This window comes from Budorcas taxicolor, chromosome 21, assembly GCF_023091745.1.
Source record: "Budorcas taxicolor isolate Tak-1 chromosome 21, Takin1.1, whole genome shotgun sequence".
Lineage (NCBI taxonomy): Eukaryota > Metazoa > Chordata > Mammalia > Artiodactyla > Bovidae > Budorcas > Budorcas taxicolor.
Window position 1 is genome coordinate 68,875,139 of NC_068930.1, and position 21,975 is coordinate 68,897,113.

General features: G+C 57.5%; 1 protein-coding gene across 2 annotated transcripts; it reads right to left on the bottom strand.

The window, feature by feature from the left end:
* Nucleotides 1–8,123: 8,123 nt before the first annotated feature.
* SLC25A29 (solute carrier family 25 member 29) lies at nt 8,124–21,863 on the bottom strand. Of its 2 annotated transcripts, XM_052659703.1 has the most exons (5): nt 21,620–21,651; nt 15,771–15,814; nt 12,791–12,860; nt 10,844–10,927; nt 8,124–10,136 (listed from the first exon to the last, which is right to left on the bottom strand). In XM_052659703.1, exons 3-5 carry the CDS (start codon nt 12,818–12,820, stop codon nt 9,402–9,404), a joined length of 849 nt encoding a protein of 282 aa, XP_052515663.1. In that variant the 5' UTR covers nt 12,821–12,860; nt 15,771–15,814; nt 21,620–21,651; the 3' UTR covers nt 8,124–9,401. The 2 variants fall into 2 exon arrangements, with proteins under 2 accessions (XP_052515663.1, XP_052515662.1); XM_052659702.1 differs by lacking the exon at nt 12,791–12,860 and having other exon boundaries at nt 21,620–21,863.
* Between the last annotated feature and the right edge of the window lie 112 nt (nt 21,864–21,975).

Consider the following 21,975-nt stretch of genomic DNA (forward strand, 5'->3'; position numbering starts at 1 on the left):
GAGCTGAAATAAATGCATGTTTCTAGCATATGTAATATAAAAACTTCAGAGGGTAAGTTTACATTTAACAAGATGTTGTTTTCTATTTTTGGATTTCTTATATTTTCCCCCTTTTTTGGTGGTGGGGGTTTAGGGGGAAGCATAGTATTTGTATGAAGAACTGTCGCCCCAGAGTGACCTCTATTTTCCAAGGTGACCTTGAGCTCACTGTTGGTCTCATAGGTGTTTGTGTGCTGTACTTAGATTCAAGGCCTGTGGATTTGAGGAAAATTGAGATTTTTTTAAAAATTTGGTTATCATGTACATTCTTTTAAATGTCGATTATTTTGTTAAATTTGAGTAAAAAGAAAACCATTGGGATGCTCCGCTGGAGGTCTGCGGATGTTGCGGAGTGGATGTTGCCGAGTTCTAGTTGGTTTCTCCTTAATAGAGGAGAGTCCGTCCTTCAGCAAGAGGCCTCGATAGACCGAGGCCGTTGAAGCGCTGTCGATAGGTTTACTCCGGCTCGCCCGCCCTTAGCCAGACTTAGCTACTGTACCTTCGCCCCAGGATGTGTGTCAGCGACGCAGGAAGACCTGGCCCTCTCCGGTTTTGAGTTGGAAACCTGGTGATCCACCCCAGGACCGCTACAGGCAGAGAACGAGGGTCGCTCCCTGTACCCTGTTTCCTCTTATCTCGGGGTCAGCATGCTTAGCAAGGCCACATTATTGGTCCTCAGTTCCATCTTCTTGACATCTGACCACCGGCAGAAACAAGGATCCCAGAAGTCAGAGCGGTGGTGAGGGCCGAGACGGCTCCCCGGGGCCCCCTCGGTGCCTGCAAGGCCTCTGTCCACTGCGCGAGCCCGTCTCTGGGCGGCCTTCGCCTAGCTTCCCCGGCGCCTGTCGGACCGCAGAGCCCTTTGTCTGGCTCCCCTTGGCCTCGGTGCCTTTGCAGCACCTGTCAGAGCTCAGGACTGCGGGGGTGCGCTCCTTTGACCCCAGGAGGTCACGGAGGAGGCTCAACCCCCGAGCTGTGCTTCCTCGCGGCCGAGGTCACGCGCTCCACGGTCTGCTCTTCCGCTTTCCAGAACGTGCCCGCGGAAATCCTCGCGCCTGCATAGAAGCATTCGACTGCATGGCTGGCTAGGTCTGCACCCTAGCTTCCCGACGTTGATGCACCTTGAGTTGTTAACTGCTTGGACCATGTGCACTGTGCTCAGGTTCCTGGGTTGCCTGAAGGCCGAGTCAGTGCGGGGCCCTTAAGAGCGTAGGCAGCAGGCAGGAGGGGCGGGCCCTCCACGAGTGGGCGTGTTCCGCGGAAGGCCTAGTACCCCCCGGAGTGCGAGAGGATGTTTGATGGAGACCTGAAGGGAGGGGCGGGCAGCATACCGTGGACACACTTGATCCGCCCCTCTCCAACCAGAAGGGAATGTTGAAGTAGAACCTGGGCTTGAGGTCAGGCGGCAAGCCAAACTCTCCAGACTTGTCGCCCTGGCCCTCGTGTCTTTAGCCCGCATTCGGGGAGTCTGCAGGGAGGTGAGTGTGGTGGCATCACATCCATCTAAAGCAAGATGATTGATTTCCCGCAAAATGTCAAGTTTGATCAGATTGATTGCTTTTCATTGATTAAAGACCGAAGGAGCACTGGGATGTCACAGGAAGGGGCCGGCTGCTATGCTATATTCTGATTGCTGATCTGTCTGGGGGCTTGCTCACTGTCTGCATACAGTATGGAGGTGGAAAGGGCATCAGTACCAAACAGCTTTTTTCTATAACATCCATAACTGATATGAGGCTCTTATCAACAGATGGTGATGGGTCAAGCTATCTTCATAAAACAATTCTGTTTTTATTCACTTTCCGGTAACTTCTGTGGGCCCTGGCTCAAGGACTTGGCATTGCGTCTCATGTACATCTTTTTCTTAAATGTTGTTTGCCATTTCTGGAATTGTCCTTGGTTTTTCCTTAGCTCATAGGTCATAGATGCAGAAATATTATAGTATTTAAGGCATCCGCATCAAGCATCAGATGGCTTTGCATCCAGAAAAACATTTAATGATAACTCAGTTTGAAGCACCAAGCATGTGTAACATGGCTCTATAAAATATAATAAATGCATAATGTTGTTAAGCTTTTCAATGCCTGTGGTTCTTGTTTGTTCCTGGATCTCTAAGCCGTCTGTTGCTGAGTTTCATTACACAGTACAAGTGGCTGTAAGGTCCCGTCTTAACCATTGGACCACCAGGGAAGCCCCCTCACCCACTTTTTAGAAAGCACATCCAAATGAAATTTGCATGACCTTCACTGTTAGTTCTGGAAGCTCCCTGCCAAAAAAAAAAAACAAAAAAAACACAACACCTTATTCCTAACTGGGATAGACTCTAAGGCTTGGTAAACATAGAGAGCTTGATCGGCTTTGGGGGCAGGGGAACAAAATACTCAGCCCTACCCTCGTCCAGCTAGGGTCCTGTTGACTGCTGGACTGCAGATCGGGGTTTATTGTTACCCCTTAATTCACATGACTTTGCCTCCTCTTTGGAGGGGGCGAGTCCAGGCCCGAATGAGGCACAGAACTGCCGAGGGAAGGTCTGAGGTCCAGCTGTTGGCGAGGAGCAGCCATGTGAAAGAGTGTGTGCATCTTCAGGTTTGAGGTAGGAAAGACCTGGGGGTGCTGGGGCTTTGGAGCTGCTTCCTGTGCGTCCCTCCTTTGCTTGGGCCCATACCTCCACCCGGCTGTAATAACACTGAGGGCTGGGCTCAGGACCACACCCGGCACTGTGAACACCTTCTCAGTTAAATCCTCCAGACTGCCCTTGGAGGAATTCCGTAGATCACTCGTGCCATGGATGAGGGTCACTGGCAATGTCAGTGACTCAGGCTACCTGACTTCCACTGCACTCTGCTTGCCACAGTTCATCTCCACCCACCTCTCTAAAGAATCCCTGGTCCCTGTCTGCAGTGGGACGCCACGGCCTCCCGGCTTCCAGCTCATCAGCCTCTCTGGCTCTAGAGCAGATCCTGGTCTTGGGTCTGGCTCTCTGCCAGCGGTTTCAGCTCCTAGGTCTGGCCCCGGCCGCTCCCCTCTGGCCTGCCTTCGGCAACTATGCCAGTCTCCAGGGTGGGGGTTGCCACTTCACCAGAAGCTACTGGGACTCCCTGTTCCTACCCAATCCGATAAAATCCTAAGCCCCAGCCTCGACCTACTTTTCCACCCTCTCCTCCCCTCCCTCTTGGAGTTTCTCGTTTCCAAAGCTTCCCTGTCGAATTGGCAGGTTTACTCACTCAGCCACTGAACACCGTGGTGGGTCAGGTGCTGACTGCAGGGCACTAACGGGACTTGGATTACATCTGGTAGAGGAAAGGGCAGGAGAGAGATCTGGGACGTACTGTGAAAAGAGGAAGGGGCCGGGAGGGAGCGCAGCCTCAGAGCAGGCCCCTGAGGAATGGCCTGCCATCTGGTCCTACATCGCTGCTTCCATCACCTCCTGCCCCGAGGGGTAGCGAGCGTCCCAGGAGCTGGTGGCCAGAGCCCGTCTGCAGTTCAGCTCGCTGACTCCCCGCACCTCCCGGCTCTGCTCTGGCAGAGCTCGGCTCTGGGCCCACATCCCACGCAGGCTTCGCTCAGTTCTACGTCTCCGCCTGGGAGCATCCCAGCCGCGGGCGGTAGGGGGTGGGGGGCACTGCCCTCGTCACTCCAGCGGGCAGGGCGGCGCCGAGTGCGCGCGGATGCGCGGCGTCGAGATGCTGGGCCCCTCGAGGTGCAGAGTGGTTTCCGGGGCCCAATCACGGCCGAGCAAGTTAGGGCCCCTCCGCCTCAGCGCAGGCGCTGGCCCCCCGGGGCCGGCCTGCGGGCCCCACGAAGTCCAGGATGAGGGGTGTGGGTGCTCACCCTTCCTCCCGCGGTCCCGCCGGCGGCCGATCCCCCGGCCTGCAGGAGGACCCCAGCCTGGCGCAAGGGGAGGGCAGCCTGGTTGCACAGGCCTGGGCATTCTGCCTAACCAAGGGCACATGACCTTGGCCCTGGGAGCCTCCTTTTCCTCAGAGGAAGATGGGGGACCTCTCCGCCAGGAGGAGGGGCAGCTGGGGGCCGGAAGTCAACCTCGGGGAATTTAGGAGGAAGAGACAGAATTTAGGAAGAAGAGACCCTTGCCAATGGGGGGCCAAAGGCAGGGTTGGGGCAGGGCTGGGGCTGCTGGACTGTCCCCCAGGAGGACACCCCATGTAGGGCTGCCTGGGTTGGAGGGGAGCATAGGCGTGCAGGAGGGGCCCTCTGATCAAGGCCTGGGGCTGCCCCCAGATCAGGGAGGGGGGACACCTGCCCATGGAGTGCAGCAGGGGGAGCAGTGGCCCCAGGAAGCCGGATTACCCTGGATGAGGTCAGGGGCTGGTACCGTGAGGGTGGGAGAGGAGGAGGCTTCAGTGAAGGGGGCGGAGAAAGCCCCAGGCCAGGGGGTGGGCTGCTCATCCCTTTCCGAGCCCCACTCTGCGGCAGTCACCCGACTCCAGTGCCGGGGACCTCAGCGTCTGCCCCGGGATGGTCCGTCTGTCGCCATCCGGCCTGCCTGTGCCTTGCCTGCTTCCTCCTGATGATCCCACCCCTGCCCGTGGCTGCCCCCCCCCCCCCATGGCTTTGTCTTCACGGACACCTGCCCCCTCCAGGCTGTCCCCTGGGGGCCCTGCTCTGTGACGGTCACTTCCTCAGCCTGCAGGCTCCCAGCAGATCACCCATCACCACTGGCCTCTCAGCCCCACGTCTGGGCTTCATTATCTCCTGCATGCTTGCCTTCCTTCACCCCTGACTCGTCTAGAAAAACCCAACCTGGTGTGTATATGTGTGGGGGGTGGGGGTGGGGAGAGGGTAGGTTCCAGGGTCTGAGCGAGGGTCTGCATAGGCTCCGTTCCCAACGGCCTTCAGGGGTATGCCCTGATCACGGACACTATGACCGGGGACACAGGTGGGTGTTAGGAGGTCCAGGCCTGGGCGCCCCTGCAGGACAGAACTTGAGGCCAAGGCTGACACAGAGTGAAGCTGGCCCTGTCCCGGGCGGCTCTGTGGCTTGAACTCCACTCCAGCCACGGAACTGAGGAGTCGGCCATCAGAGGCCAGGGCACAGCCCAGGCTGCTCCTGGCTCCTGTGAAGCTCCCGCCGGTGGGTGGAGGCTGGCCCGGACAGGGGCAGGGACGCAGTGGGGGCTGTGGACCTGTAGGGCCTTGGGGCTCCGGCCCCAGCACCCCCTGGTGTCCTGACTCTAGACAGGCCCCCCATATGGTGTCCTCTGTTGCAAAATGAGGGCACCAGTGCCAACTTCAAGAGCTGTTAGGAGCATTAAAGGGGGTGTGTGTGCCAAGGGCTGACCTATTGTCCCTGCAGTCACAAGAACCCACCACCCATAAGGGCCGTGAGGGCCCCAGCTAGCTCTGTGGGACAAGGGGCTTTTGCCCATGTTGTTCAGTCGCTCAGTCGTGTCCGACTCTTTGGGACCCCATGGAATGCAGCACACCAGGCCTACCTGTCCATCACCAACTCTCTGAGCTTGCTCAAACTCATGTCCATTGAGTCGAGGATGCCATCCAACCATCTCATCCTCTGTCGTCCCCTTCTCCTCCTGACCTCAATCTTTCCCAGCATCAGAGTCTTTTCAAATGAGTCAGCTCTTCACATCAGGTAGCCACAGTATTGGGAGTTTCAGCTTCAACATCAGTCCTTCCAGTGAACACCCAGGACTGATCTCCTTGCAGTCCAAGGGACTCTCAAGAGTCTTCTCCAACACCACAGTTCAAAAGCTTCAACTCTTCGGGGCTCAGCCTTCTTTATAGTCCAACTCTCACATCCACACATGACTACTGGAAAAACCATAGCTTTGACTAGACAGACCTTTGTTGTAGCTGAAGAATAAAGTAAGAAATGGTCACCGGATGAAATGCCATGCAGCTGTTAACAAAAACGTGGCCAGCTGGAACACACTGATAAGGAAAGATGTCTGTTGTGGGTTGAATTGAGTCCCCAGGAAAGACACAGTGAGCTCCTCACCCCCGGTGCCTGTGAATGTGACCTTATTTGACAATAGTCTTTGCAGGTGTTATTAGTTAGGTCATCCTGGAGTAGGTGGGTCCTTAAGCCAACGCTTGATGTCCTCCTGAAAAGAGGACAGGGAAATTCTCTGGAAGTCCAGTGGTTAAGATTTCAGGCTTTCACTGCTGGGGTGCCCAGGTTCGATCCCTGTCAGGGAACTAAGATTCTGCAAGCCAGGTGGTGCAGGCAAAAAAGCAACAAAAAAGACAACAGACCCACAGGGGAAAAGGCGACTTGAGGATGGAGGCGGAGACTGCAGCATCGTACCTACAAGCCAAGGACTGCCGGCCACCAGGTGCTGGAAGAGGCCAGGAGAGATTCCTGCTCAGGCTCTCCAGAAGCAACCAACACTGCTGATGCCTGAATTTCACACTTCTGGCCTCCAGAAGCTAAGAGAATAAATGCCTGTTGTTTTAGCCACGCGGTCTGTGGGCCATTGTTACGGCAGCCATGGAAACTGCTACAATCTCCAGTCTCCAAGATAACTGCTGGCTGAAGACAGTGAAGAACGGAACCGTCAGGACCTGGGCCAGGCTTTGCCCCAGGAGAGAGGATGTTCCCGCGTGCTGGGACTTGCCTGAAATGCCCCGGGAGGGACGCACAGCCAGGAAGAGGCAGGAGCTAGGTGTTCCTCCTCACTGCACAGCCTGGGTTCCGCTTGCATTTTTTACTTTTTACCACGTTAGTAAGGAAATAAATAAAATTCAGATCAGGGAGAAAACAAAATGTCAAAAGACCCGTGTAAACCCGACACCTCTCCTAAACCCTCCTCTCGCCTGACTTGCTGTTTAACCATCGGCAGCAAGGGTGGAGAAGGCAATGGCACCCCACTCCAGTACTCTTGCCTGGAAAAACCCATGGATGGAGGAGTCTGGTAGGCTGCAGTCCATGAGGTCACTAAGAGTCGGACACGGCTGAGTGACTTCACTTTCACTTTTCACTTTTCACTTTCATCCATTGGAGAAGGAAATGGCAACCCACTCCAGTGTTCTTGCTTGGAGAATCCCAGAGATGGGGGAGGCTGGTGGGCTGCTGTCGACGGGGTCGCACAGAGTTGGACACGACTGAAGCGACTTAGCAGCAGCAGCAGCAGCAAGGGTGGGAGCGAGGACCCCGCCTTTAGCCTCTGCCTGGTCTCTTTCAGAGGAAAGAAAAATGAGAGGCAGCAGGACCTCACTGGGGAAGGAGCCGCTGCTGAGGACTGGGGCGTGGGGGCCCTCCTGGGTTAACCTGTCTGAGGACACCCGGCCTGGGGTCATCAGCCAGCTCCTCCCTGCCCTCCTGTCCTGGGACTGCAGACGAGCCTGATGTCACAGGCTGGTATGGGGGATTGGCGGGGTGTAAGGGCAAAGGAGCCCTGGAGCGCTCCTGGGGGTAAGCTGGGCCTCTCTCTCCAGATCGCTTCTCTCCTCTGCTGCGGGGCAGAGGTTTTTGGCTCAGCGGTTGGAAGGAGTCTCCAGGCTCAGAGCTGTGGAGACCCAGGGTGGCCCAGATTGAATCTGGGAGGCTGAGCAGAGGTGGGCGTGGGTGGACAGGAAGACACCCCTCTGGCACGCGAGGCCTCCTTCAGGAAGCCCTCAGGGATCCTTAGGTTAGTCTAGGTCCAAGCTTAGAAGGACAAGTCCATCCTCCCCGCTGAGCTCTGCTGCACCCTTCTCTCCTCCGGATTCTGGCCTCAGCTAGGGTACCTGGAGCCCTCCCACCTCAGTCCTTCCAGAGAGCTCAAGGCACACAGCTCGTGCCCTGCCTACCCTCCCACTGGGCAGGGACGGGCCTCCCCTCCCTGGGTCGCAACAGACACGGAGACGCACTCACTGCCTGGCTGAGGCTGCACCCAGCCCCTCACGCCTTGACTCAGTCCGCCCCTCACGCCTCCATTAGCCCCATTTTGTAGACGAGGAAATTGAGGGTCTGGAGGTGCCCTGTCGCTGGCCCAGGTCAGGCCAACCACCAAACTGGCCCCTCTGACTCCAGTGAGGGGGTGGGGGTGAACCCCCTTCTTCTGTGATACACAAATGAAACCTCTCTCTCTTAAAAAAACAAAGAGCACTTTATTCCCTCAGAGGTTTCTGTACAACAATGATGCCACGTGGGGGTGGGGGTAAGGGGGTGGAGGGACTGGGGGGAGGGTCATCCTGGCTTCCTTGAGCACAGCCCACCTCCCAGGAGTAGGGCCAGTCACCTCCAATCACTGTGGCGGCCACAGTCACCTCCAGCTTGTGCAAAAGTATTCGCTTCCCTGTCCGGTCTCACGGCCACGATGTGCCAGCTGTACCCAGGCTGCCAGAGCTCACACCACCGGCTGGTTTCTAGTGACAGCCCCGGTCATGTGGGTGCAGATGTCCTTTGGCCTGGAGGGGCCCAAACTGGTCAGACCTGTGCCCACTTACAGGCCCCGCCTGGACTCACAGGAACACAGCATTGAGACTGACTGCCTGGGAAAGACACCATTTCCCAGGGCTCAGGGATCCCACAGGTTCTCCCTGCCGACCCCTCTGCAAACCTCGGGGAACCCTGACTGTTGGCAGTGGGCCTGAGCTGCAGACATCAGTTGCGTCATGACGTCACAGATGGGCAGCCTGAGGCCCAGAGAGTGGAAAGACTCCCCCTTGCCATGGCTCTGTTTAACTGTGGAGATCTCCCCTTCCACTGACCTGTGCCTGCTCCCCAACCCCAGGTCCTAAGGTAATGTGGACCTTCCAGAAGGTTCCATGGCTTTTTAGTAGTCCCCAGGTTACCCTCCAGTGGGAGTGGCAGGAGTAGCGGTATTACCAGTCTTGCAACTCGGAGAAGCTGGGGTGTGCTGGCAAGAGGGTTCAGTTCTGGGATCCCAGAAGGCCCCCGAGTTGCCCCTCTGTCCCTAACGCAGACCGGACAGTGGCCTAGAAGTATCCCTGGAGCTCTGCCAGGTGGAGGAGTTCAGTTAATGAGTCCCTGGCAAGCCCACTGGTGGGTCTTCAGAGACCGCCACCCCCCCCCCCCCAACAAGGTGTGGGCAGGATCCCAGGGAAGGGTTGGAGTGTTGGCTGGGCTTCTGGAAGACTCCAGAAGCCAGTAACAGTGCCAGGCTGGGTGCCCCACAGGCAGCATCTCTGAGCTTCCCGACAGTACAACACGGGGAACAGGGTCCCCATTTTGCAGTGGAGAAAAACCAAGGAGGTCAAATACTGTAGCCAAGGCCCACCCAGCTGAGGAGTGAAATTCAACCCAGGTCTGACTGAGCCCACAGTCCATGGGGTCTTGGGTGTCTGGGGCAGGGCGGTCGGCAGGGGACCCATTTACAGTTCTGGAAGAGCCTGGGCTGCGTTTTGGAAAAACCGCCCCGGGGAAGGTGGGGCGGGGGGCATCACAGGCTGGAGGGCTGGGCCAGGGTGGCGGACCCAGCATCGCCCTCAAGCCGGGCCTCCTCGCCGCGTGCGTAGCTGAGCACCACGGTGACGGTGGCGAAGGTGGCCGCGTTGACGGGGAAGGCGCGCAGCAGCGTGGAGGCCAGCCCCCGTGTGAACACGCGCCAGCCTTCGTCGCGGTAGCTCTGCTGCACGCAGTCGACGATGCCCCGGTAGCGCGGCGTGCCCTGCAGCCCGTCGGCCTGCAGCCGCGACTTGATCACATCCACGGGGTAGGTGGAGAGCCAGGACGCGATGCCTGACGTGCCACCCGCCAGCAGCAGCTTGGGCACCAGCAGGCGGTCGCCCGGCTCACAGCCCAGTGCGCGAGTCAGCACGTCGTAGGTGAGGAAGTAGACGCCGAAGCTGGGGGTCTCGCGCAGCAGCGTGGACGCCATGCCCCGGTTGACGCCGCGCAGGCCCTCCTGCCGGTAGATCTGCGCCAGGCAGTCCAGGGGCCCGCGGTAGGTGCGCGCCGGGCCCGCCTCCTGCAGCTGCAGCCGCGTCTTGGCCAGCTCCATGGGGCAGCAGATGACGCACTGGATGGCCCCGGCCGCCGCGCCTGCCAGGAACTGGTTCAGTGGCGAGTCCCGGCCCAGCGCCCGCAGGGTGTTGCCCTGCATGCCGAATACCAGCGCGTTGATGAAGGTCAGCCCCAGGAGCGGCGACCCCAGGCCTCGGTACAGGCCCAGCACCTGCGGGGCGCACAGAGAGGCGTCAGGTGCGCTCCCGCTTGGAGTCTATAGAGCTGCCCAAGCCCACCTCCCCAGGGGACCCTCCATGCAGGTGGTGGCTGCCCGGGCCCACCTCAGCTGCTCATGAGAACCAAGCAGAATTTGATCAGAACCCAGGTTCTTAATCTGAGAGGCCCGGGCACTCCCGCCCTCCTGTTTCCAAGTCTGGATGTGCCCCGGAGTTGCCCACCGCCTCTTCTCCCCGCTCTGTGCTCCAGGGAGCACAGCATGGCAGAGGCGGTGTGCCCTGCTCCACCTCCTGTGGTCCAGTGAAAGAAAGTGAAAGTGGCTCAGGCGTGTCCCACTCTTTTCGACCCCATGGACTGCAGTCCATGGAATTCTCCAGGCTGGAATACTGGAGTGGGTAGCTGTTCCCTTTTCCAGGGGATCTTCCCAACCCAGGGGTCAAACCCAGGTCTCCCGCATTGCAGGTGGATTCTTTACCAGCTGAGTCACCAGGGAAGCCCAAGAATCCTGGAGTGGGTAGCCTTTCCCTTCTCCAGCGGATCTTCCTGATCCAGGGATCGAACTGGGGTTTCCAGCATTGCAGGCGGATTCTTTACCAACTGAGCTGTCAGGGAAGCCCCCTGTGGTCCAGGCCCGCAGCAAGGAAGAGACAATGCTGAGGCCGGCGCCCCGCCCCACCTCCACGGGCCCCAGGCACTCACGCTCTCCTGCCTGATGATGGCCTGGAAGCAGTGCAAGGTCCCTCGGTACTGGGGCTTCTCCATACTCTGGACCTGAAGCCGCACCTGGAAGGAGGGCCCAGTGTAAGAAAGATGGCCGCGTGGAGTCAGAGTGCCCAGCTCTCTGCTGCCGGCACGCAGAACCCCCGGGGAGACTCGCCAGGAGGCCTGAGGCTGGACCCATGAGGCAGGGAGCCAGGGGGCTTTCTGTGGCTTTTGGAATCCCGGGGAGGGAGGCTGGGTGTCTGTGCCGTTTTTAGGGAGGGCTGTCCGTGGACAAACAGTCACGGAGACAGCCAGCTGCAGAAGGGTGGGGATCCTTAAGACCCCTGTTCACTATCTCCGCTCGAGGTACTGACAGTGGGGCCTAAGGCATCTCCCGAGACCTCCCACTGTCCCGGAAGCAAGTCCTGGCTGATGCCCACGGGGTGTCCAGGCTTAACACTCCACCACACTCTCCGCATCGGGGCTGGGAATGCCCACTGGGTGCTATCAGTGAGGAGCCTTGGGCCTTGTGGGCCTTCCCCTTGGTTTCTGCCGGTGGCCCCTGGGGAGGGCAGTGGTCATGAGTTAGCAAAGCAGTGACTGGAGAGCCGCTGGCCGCCTCCTTGGGACCACGTCAGCAGCTCGGGGGCCCTCGGACCCCAGCAGCCCAGAACCTCGCTGTGAAAGCACTCTTTGTCCACAGAGAGCTTGTCTCAGTCCTTGATACTCATACCCCAGGGTCAGAGCGGGAGCATCTTTTCTTCCTGTGTCTGGGGGAGGCAGGTGAGCTAGGTTCAGCCCTGGGCTCAGCTCTGACTCAGACATGACCCCCACTACAGCCCTGGCCGTGGTGTGAGCGCCCCTCCGTGCAGGGCAGTGGAGAGGGGCTCTGTTGTGATCACTGGCCAAAGTGGGGTTGGGGTCACTCCTGTTTCAAAGATGGGAAGGCTGAGGCTCAGAGAGATTCTGCAACTCGGTCAAGGCTGTCCTCTCCAGGGACATGAGTGGCTGTGTTGGTCGGGGCCAGGGTGGGGTTGAGGGTGCTGGCTAAAGCACTTACAGAAAAAAAAATGTAAGCAAAAAAGAAACCTCACGTCGACACGGGGACCTCAACGCTGGCGGCCACCACTCTGAGAGGCCGCTGCCCACCCCAGCACCCCTCCCCACCCTGGCTGCCAGCTCGGAGGAGGAAAGCGGAGCCACTCAAGAACACCGAGGGCATCATAACACCATGAGCTCTGCCTCAGGTTGCTTCTGTGATGGGAGGTTTCCCACTTCCCCTTCGACGTCTGGGGGTCTCTGGAGGACTGGCTTTTCCTCCTGTGGCCCCTGACACCGGCATCAAGGAGGCCGTGTCAGCAGAGATGATGTGAAATGGAGCTGGGCCCTGCCCTCTGTGGGTCAGACTTTCAGACACCCCAGTGACATCTTAGCAGGCTGGACTTGTTTTCACGCCCAGGCTCGGGCCAGCTCGGGTCCCATAAGAGGCTGCAGGGGATCTCCCCTTTGTGTCTGACCCCTGAGGGCTGGGATGGGCACCCGCCGTCTGGGATTCTGGGGTAAAATGTGGCCCGAGTCTTATAGAATTTAGAGTTGAGGTTTTTAACACTTGGGGGTAGCAGGATCTCATTGGAGGATTCGTGGACCCACCCCTGGAAAAGTTGGTCATTTACACACCAACCCCAGGAGGCTCCCAGCGTCCCCCCACCAGGGCTGGGAGATCCCACATAAAGAACCCCTGATCGAGACGGGGCTACTTTTTCTCAACCAGCCCCCAGGCCCCCACCCCGGGACCTGTGCTTGGACCCAGGGTCGTTTCATACCCTCCCTGCCCGGGCCAGTCTCGGGGGGCAGTCTGGTGGGTGGGGTGGTGGGGCGGGGCCAGGCCAGGGGCCTGGTTTGGACAGAGAAGGGAAGCGTTGGGTTCACCTGGTCTGTACTTACTAGGCTCTCCGGGATGAGGCTTACGCTCATCTACAACAAAGTTACATTTTGCTATGGACGGAGACAGCCCCTAGCTCAGAAAGTAAAGGCAGTTAAAGCAACACAAAATTTCAACATCACATCCAGGCCCGGGACCCCCGAGGCCAGCCCCCGGCCGCCCCGCCCCCACCCCCACCCGGGGCGGCTGCTCTCTGGTGAGAGAGGGCTCAGACACCGCGCCCCTAGGGACTGCCACGTCCAGTGACGTCCATGGGCCAGAAGACGACCTGCCCAGAGAAACGCGTGTGGAGGCGCTGTGTCCGAGGGCAGTGGCTGCGGTTCTGGGCGCCACGGAGGTGTGCCACGTTTTGGACTCAAATTTCAGTTCCAAGGACCTGGGGGGACACTGCCAAGGTCGCAGTCACGAGATGGTGTGGATGGAACTGCAACGTGGGTGTCCCCTCACGCGTTTGGAAGCCCAGGTCCAAGTTCATGAGGTTTATAAGGAGGGAAAACTGGACCGTGGATGAGAGTTAGGGTGCTGGCCGCCTAGAAGAGGGGAGGCCGGAGGTGTTAGGAGAGGAAGGGGGTTCCCGTGGGGGGCGCCTCGTTTCTCCTCCCAGGCGTGTGCTTCAGCGGCAGGACCACTTGCAAGACTGGCAGGTAAATCCCACTTTTGCCAAAAACCAGGAATATACATGGGCCTGTGCGCATGTCTGTTTTCTGGTAGAAATCATTAACAAGGGTCGGGGGAAGGTTACATAAAGGACTGGTTTTGTTTTTGTTTTGTTTGTTTATGTGTGTCTGTTATGGTGAACATTCTTTTACACCCTACATTACTTTCGTAATAGAAAGCCAACCAAAAAAAGTGTGTATGTATGTGTTTTAATTAAAACACATTAAAAAAAAACACAGCGTTTTCCAGTTTTCTTTGACTGAGAATGCTTATTATTATTTTTCAATATTTATTTATTTGGCTGTGCCAGGTCTTAGTTGTGGCATGTGGGATCTAGTTCCCTGACCAGGGATCAAAACCCAGGCCCCTTGCGTTAGACGCTTAGCCTCTGGACCACCGGGGAAGTCCCAAGAATGCTTCACTTTTATAATGCAAAACAGCCAGGAAAAAGAAGATGAGCTGAGCATCTCTACCTCCAATCAGAACAAGGTCACAGTGTCTGAGTGCATGGGGGGTTGTGGACAAGAAGGGTCACCAGCTTGAGTGATAGTAGGGACTGGCTAGGGGTGGGTTTTTTTTCCCCTTCGGAATAAAAGGCTGGGCTTTTTAAAGATAGGTTTGCGCAGAGGTGAGGCTGGTGGGCCGCAGTGGCAAAAACAAAAACAGTTACAAATGGATTTCCTCAAAGACCACCTCCAGGGTCCAGGTAAGGTGGGGCAGGGCAGGAACCCAGCAGTGGAGAGGTTGTTGAGCTCAGGCTACTCCTGGGGCGCTGGCCATGGCTCAGGAGCTCAGAGGGAGCTGGAGGCACCAGAACAAAGTGGTCCCCAGCCTGGAGGGACTGACCTGGGGCGGGATGGGAGGGGTGGCGCCCCAAGAAGCCCTGGCCGAGTCCAGGCTCAGAGAGGCCTCTGCAGAGCTGGGCAGAGGAAGTGAATCAGAGACACTTCTGGGCTAGATGCAGCTTTGAGAGGCACGCACAGCACAGGACCACGGCACTGTGGGGACAGGCTCCCCCAGCCCTGGAGGGACTCAGGGGCCACTACGTGGCAAGAAAGCCTGGCCTTGCCTTCTGGGATAGAAGGAATCCCATGCCCTTCGGAACTAACAATTCAATCCAGCACAAACCACACTGCTGAGTGCTGGGCCCAAAGGCCTCGGGAAATCTCGCCAGCCCCTGACTGTGCAGGTCAGGGGGTAAAGTGACCGGCAGGTGGGCTGCCAGGGAGCCTGGAGCTAGTTGCGCACGGCCCAGAGAGAGACCTCTTTTTGTTTGCTTTTGGAGTGGCTTGGGGGATCTCAGTTCCCCAGTCAGGGATGGGGCCCCGGCCCACAGCAGTGAAAGCGCAGAGTCCTAACCACTGGGTAACCAAGGAGTGCCCGGGACAGAACTTTCTAAGGTCAGAGCACAGTGCTCAGGGCAGGGCCCTCACCCCTGTGCTGGAGGAAATGCAGCCCTACTTCACAGGACCTGTTCTCGGCCCAGGGACACCTAGGTTCCTGAAAAAGGAGGAGACAGTGGTCTCTCAAACCTGCCTACAGGTGACATCCTTGTCTTTGCTCCACCTTCGCCCCTGAAGGAAGAGGAGCCAAGTTCAGGGTTTAGCGGGCTACAGGGTCTGGCCTAGGGCCCACTGCTTGCAGTTCACTGGGCTCTAGGGAAGCTCGCAAGGAAGGGGCACGACTTGGCTAGTTTAAGGACAAAACCCCCAAAAACAGAGGGCAGATCTTATTTGGGAGTTTCTAACTGGGAATGCGGACTCTCTTGGTTTCCACTGAGACATCAGGGAACCCGGGACTGACACTGTGTGGAGGAATGGGCTCGCGGAGCGGGGAGCGGGGCGCCTCCCTGGAGCTGCACTCTGCAGCCTCCCAGGAAATGCCTGGGCAACGTGTCAGCCGTGAGGCCCACCACTCTGGGGGGATCGCAGTCACGGGAAAGGCTGATGTGTGATTTCTCTGTAATTCTCTCTCAATCCTTGCCTGCAGGAAGCAGTCTGGAAGCGTTCTGGGTGAGGACAGGGTGGATGCCCCCGTTCTGGGCGGTCCCTCCATCAAGCGTCAGGATGGACCTCCAAGTTCAGCCCCAGCTGGGAGACGGGGGAACAGACCTGGAGGAAAGGCCAGGCCGGCCCGCTGGACAGGTCGCTGCTCACCTGGGCATCAGGGAGAAGCCTGGTTCTACCTTCTGACCTGTGGGAGGACCTTGAAGGGCTCCTGAGATGGTCACCAGAAAGGGGTATCCCGCCGCCCCAACTCTGCAAGCTTCCCTCCAATGTCTGCACCTCCACCACGGCCTGAGGATAAAATGGCGATGAGACTCACCTTGACCGTGTCAAACGGGTGTCCCACCAGCACGCCTGCCACACCTGGGGGGAGAAAGGACAGCCTGTGACCCAGACGCCCCAGAGACCGCCAGGTGGGGCATGGGTCCAGCAAGGATGTGCCTGCCACATCCCGGGAGCCCCTTGATCCTTGGGGTGGGGTGAAGAGAGGGTGGCCATCCCAAGGCCAAGACAGGATCTGTCAGACTCAAAGCTGGTGACTCTCTCCACCCGGCTGCCCATTGCCGGGAACAGAAGGTGCCCCTTGGTGCAGCAGCAACATGGTGGACCTAGAGAGGGTCATACTGAGTGAAGTAAGTCAGACAGAGAAGGAGAAATACTGTATGACTTCCCCTATGTGTGGAATCTCAAAGGAAATGATACAAATAAACTTCGTTACAAAACAGACTCACAGACTTAGAGAATGCACTTAGGGTTGCCGGAGGAAAGGGTGAGCGGAAGGGATGGTTAGGGAGTTTGGGGTGGATGTGTACACACACTGCTGTATTTAAATGGATAACCAACAAGGACTGCCCGTGGAGCACAGGGACCTTTGCTCAATGTTATAGGGCAGCCTGGATGGGAGCGGGGTTTGGGGGAGAATGGGTACCTGGATATGTATGGCTGAGTCCCTTCACTGTCCATGTGATACTCTCACAACACTGTTAATCAGCTATACTCCAACATAAAATAAAAAGTTAAAAAAAGAGAGAAGGTGCCCCCTGGGAGGCTGTCGATGCCATTTCTCAATTTTCCCTTCACTCCAAATGCCTGGCGTGGTCGGGCGCTCCAGGGGTTCTGGACTTGGGGTCAGCCCCTTTCCCAGCTTTGACTCTTCCCTCTGTCATTTACCAGCTGGCTGAGCTCACAAAAGACTCAGCGTCTGAGCCTTACTCTCCGCACTTGTACAGGACTGAGAGGTAAACTTCCCCAGGGCTGCCCCCGGTCCCACAGTGCTGACCCGGACATGAGGCATCGCAGCTGCTGGCTGACCGCTCCCCTGCCCTGCACGGGAGCCACGTTGTGCCCAGGGTGGCAGCCCATGACTCTGTTCGTTTGCTTATGTATCAGTCTAGGACCTGTAAAGATTCACCCTCCCCAAAACGGACAAGCCCCCCTCTCCGCCACCCCGAATGGCTTACGAGCACCTGTCAGAGTCTTGTGTGCTGTGTGGGCTACAAACATCCCCGTGAATCACAGTCTTGTTAGACCACTTCACGGAAGGACAGTGAGGCTGAGAGGTCAGGGAACTGCCCCACTGACTCCCACGCTGTCCTCCCTGGAACTGCACATGTGTACGTCTGGCAGCGCTGCTTTTATTGCTAAGTTGTTGTTCAGTCGCCCAGTCGTGTCTGACTCTTTGTGACCCGATGAACTGCAGCACGCCAGGCTTCCCTGTCCCTCACCATCTCCCGAAGTTTGCCTGAGTTAATGTCCATTGCATTGGTGATTCATTACTGTGTTTATTGCTATATTTCAATGTATAATATAGCAATTCAACAGGCTAATATTCATTGAGTCACAGTCATGTTTCTACCTGCTGGTTACCATTCTTAGCTTTGTATGTGTACCAACTCTCTCTCTTATGTATATAAAGGACCATTAGCCCATTTTACAGATGAGGAAACTGAGGCACAGAAAAGTGATATATATCCACACCACACAGCAAGTGGTGGAGCTGAGATCTGGACCCAAACTTTCTGGGCCTGGAGCCCTCCTTCTTAACCACTCATCTCTCCTGCTCCCCATCAGAGCTGGTTACCCCGTTAGTGGATGTCCACAAGTAAATAGGAGTTATTATGCTCCTTCACATATTGTATTTTTAATCCTTATATAATGTCATCTTCACCTTGTTTAATGCTTCAGACCTTAAAAGTGAAAGTCACTCAATCGTGTCCGACTCTTTATGACCTTGTGGACTATACAGTCCATGGAATTTTCCAGGCCAGAATACTAGAGTGAGTAGCCTTTCCCTTCTCCAGGGGATCTTCCCAACCCAGGGATCAAACCCAGGTCTCCCACATTGTGGCGGAGTCTTTACCAGCCGAGCCACAAGGGAAGCCCTCAGACCTTAAAGGCCACCTTATTTGATACTAGCTTTGCCAATCCTCCTTTACTTTTGGCCACGAGTATCCGGTATAGTTTGGTGACGTTCCTAATTTTCAACTCCGTCTTACCACTTTTAGACGTTCCGTAAACAAACTCGAGCTGGGTTTTGGTTTCTACCCTGGTCTGAAGCAGCTTGAGGTTTTGACAAGACAAGAGACCTGACACCGTTCCGTCTTATTTTATGGCTACGACCCCTTTGCTCTCCACATTTTTGTGGGTTTAGGCAAACTACTATTTATCTCCTTTCTGCTTGTTCACTTGTAAGTTTAAGAGTTACCTCTCCTTTGGAACACTCATAACCTACATGTGAAAGCGAAAGTTGCTCAATCGTGTTCAACTCTCTGTGACCGCATGGACTATACAGTTCATGGAATTTTCCAGGCTGGAATACTGGAGTGGGTAGCCTTTCCCGTCTCCAGGGGATCTTCCCAACCCAGGAATTGAACCAGGGTCTCCTGTATGGCAGGCAGATTCTTTACCGACTGAGCTATCAGGGAACCCACATGTAGAAACAGGGTTAAGAACTATCAGCGCCCCACCACAAGGTGAGAGTAGGAGGCCTTCTCTGCCCCCTACTGCCCCACCTTACCCCCAAGCACATTCCCACCCTGCCCATGTTCCACTGACCTTCACCTCCAAAACCTATGAGACTCAGGGCTATTCCATCTTGGGGTCTCTACACTCATCGCTGGAGCCTCTCTTGATTACGACCCTCAGATGTAACACATCTGAACTCCCACGCATCTGCAAAACCTGTTTCTTTAATGCCATCAGGGAAGACAGTCCTGAGCTCTTGCGAGGACTGAGCCCAGGTCATTACCTCTGGACACGGCCACGAATCTTGTGGTTTCCAGCACCCCAGATGAGAAATCCCCAGGCAGCCTGTCTGTTCACCTTTATCAATAATTTATTCTATCAGAGAGCTGCTGAGATTTTAATCTGTAGATTTGGGGAATATCACCAGGAGATACCAAGTGTGTGTCTTTTTTTCTTTAAAGAACTCTACCTGGTACGCCCTCAGCCCTTTCACTCAGCAGACTCCTGATCAGAGAAAATTTCCACTATTATTTTTTCATCATACTCATCGCCTCCAGACCTCTTCCTCCTTCTGGAACCCCTGACTTTCGCAGGTGGGTGAAAAGATACCGCAAGCCTGTCTTTTTTTTCCCTCAGCTCTTCCACCTTTGTGTTTCTGGTCTTCAAGACACACTTTGTTTTGATCATTTGAGACCCACCCCCGTTTTCATTTCACGTTTTAAAGTTTCTGAATTTGAAATTCTAGTTCTTGGGGGAGTGGAAGTGGGTACTGGGACCCTTCTAACCCAGTCCCCTGCAAGGCCTCAGGGCAGCTGTCAATCAAGACCCCACCGTGCCTCCCAGAGGGCGAGGTTGGACACGTGGTTCACACGCAGCCAATCAGAAGGGATCTACCCTCCTTCCTCCCGGGATGCTGAATTAAGAGCCACTCCCAGGGGCAGAAACAGCCTATTTCTGCCCTGAGCTTCCAGCAGGTGAGGAGATCAAACCCAAGGAAACCAGGCAACCTCTGGGGCCCAGGCTCGGGGTGCCACCCAGACGTGGTTCCTGGACGGCCCCTCTGCTCTGAAAGCTGAGCCTGGGACAGTCAGGTCACTGTCCCTAGCGCCTTGAGGCTGGGGGAAGGGACGTGCCTGGCGGCCCCCTTGCACTTTTCAGGGCCTAGGTTTCTCCTGGGTCAAGTAACACCAGGAGAGAGGGTCCCTTCTACCCTCGCCCATCTCCGTGCACACCACGGGGGAAACACAGACACCTCTAGCCCCAGGCGTCCACCTGGACCCAGGTAGAACCACAGGTCTGGCAGCCGTGGAGTACCCTCTGCTCCCCAACCCAGGACCCGGCTAGGATCTCTCCTAGGTGGGCGTGGTGAGGATGGGCAGGGGCCCTGGTGAGCAAGAGCCCAGGGTGACTTGACCGTGTGTGTCTGGAGGGATGGGTCTGACTTTACCAAGAGTGTTCCCGCCCCAAACCCCGCCGCTCCCAGTACACCTGTGTGAATACAGAAGGGATCCTGCTTTTCTGGGGTAAGAACCCACACTCCTCAAGAAGCTGCGAAGGGGCCTTGGCCCTGGGACTGAGCACCCACTGGGGGTGGGGAAGAGAATGGTCTGCCCACCCCCGACCCCCGAGGAGCCCACAGCCTGGTGGCAGGACACAAGGGGAGGTCCCTGGAGGTGGGGGGAGGGAATAGCAGAGAGGGGAATGGACAGGGGAAACTGACAGCTTGGTCCACGGAGGTTGGCCCCTCCTGTCTCCTCTGGCACGTGGGCTTGAAGAAACATGATGGAAAGCTCTGGGGCCTGGAGGCCTGATTGGGTAACCGTCTGGGTCACTTCCCAGCACACTCCCATCTGCATCAGCCTCCTCCTCTCAGGAAGCTAGCACCACAGGGGTTTATGTGCCTAAGGCTGCTCTCCACACTCCTCTTCCTCCAGGGAGCCGCTGGCGGGCAGATAGCTGAGAGCTTTATTAGAGTCACTGGGGGGTAGGTGACCTGCTGGAGGAGACAAGCGCCCAGTGTCAGAGCCTGGGCAGGGCCTGGGGATACTCAGCCAGTCCTCTGGCACTTCTGTCAGCTTGCTGAGTCCCTGACAGCTAAACCTGGCTCCCAGCGAATACCTGTTGAATAAATTAACTCTACAAGAAAAAACAGAGACACTAAAGGCCAAAGAGGGAAGTGCCAGTGCCCGATGCCCACAGGCAGGCCACAGCCAGCCCAGACAGAACGCAGACTCAAGGTCCGCAGCGGGGGACACAGGGCCTCAGCGCTGCAGGGCAGCCCGGCCTCAGGGAAGGTGCCCCACATCGGGCACATGCACGCGTGAGCCCAAGACCTAGATCCTGCGACGATTCGGGCCTACTCTGCCCGCTCCCAGGGGCTTCCCTGGTGGCTCAGCTGGTAAACAATCCCCCTGCAATGTGGGAGACCTGGGTTCGATCCCTGGGTTGGGAAGATCCCCTGGAGAAGGGAAAGGCTACCCACTCCAGTGTTCTGGTCTGGAGAATCCCATGGACTGTATAGGTCATGGGGTTGCCAAGAGTCGGACACGACTGAACGACTTTCACTTTCACGGCTCCCCGCCCCCACCCCGCCCCAGTTTGTTCCCCAGAAAAACCGCTCAGGAAGGGGGCGGGGCGCCAAGGCGTGACTAGGCGCCTGGGGTCAGGCCCACGCCTTTTAGGTCATCTCACTAGGGGGTCGTCCGGTGGCCCCCGGCCCCACCCCACCCACAAGGCTGCGGGAGACGGGGTGGAGCCAGTTTCAAACTTCTTGGGCCCGGGGAGGGGACCCTGCTCCGGGTCGGCGCAGGCTGGGGAACGGCGTGAGGGAGATGGGCTCGGAGCCTCGCCGTCCGCTGGCCTCGGCGAGGAGGGTGGTGGGGCATCCTTCTGGCGGTCCCCTGGCAGCCACGGTAATATCCCCGAGCCCCAGATTGCTCGTCCGAACGACTTAAAAGACAGTTGCCTTGGTGGACAGCGCCCTAGGGGCCCTCCGGGCCTGATGTCAATTCACGCCCACAAGAATCCCGTGAAACAGGAGCACAGCTAACCCATCTTACAGAGGAGGAAATCTCAGCCACAGGGCAAGCCACGGGGCCGAGAGGTCGCAGGTGAGCTGGTCTCCCAGGCCGGACGCCTCGTCCCCGGGCACCGGGCGTCCCCGGCCCCCGCGCGCGCCCGGACAGGACCCGCCCAATTCCTTACCCCCAGCGCATCCAGCCAGAAAGTCGAGCGCCATTGCCGGGTCTCCGGTGAAGCCGCCTTCCTCCGGGTCCCCCTTCGCTGGCCCCTCGCCGGGCTGGTCGCCGTCGGGGGCCCTCCCTGCTTTGCTGGGCTGGGACTCGGCCTGTCCGCTGCCTTCTGGCACGGAGCCCCGCGCAGGCTGGGGTCTGGCGGCAGCGGCGGCGGCGGCTCAGCGCGCGACTCCTTGCCAGGCGCTTGTCCCTCGTTGGCCGGCTCGCCGGCCTTTGCGATCCGTGCGCCGCCCGTGGTCCCTCACCTCGGGGCGCGCGTCCCGCCCCTCGGGCCGGCCGGCCGGGGTTCGGGCGGGGTGTCTCAGC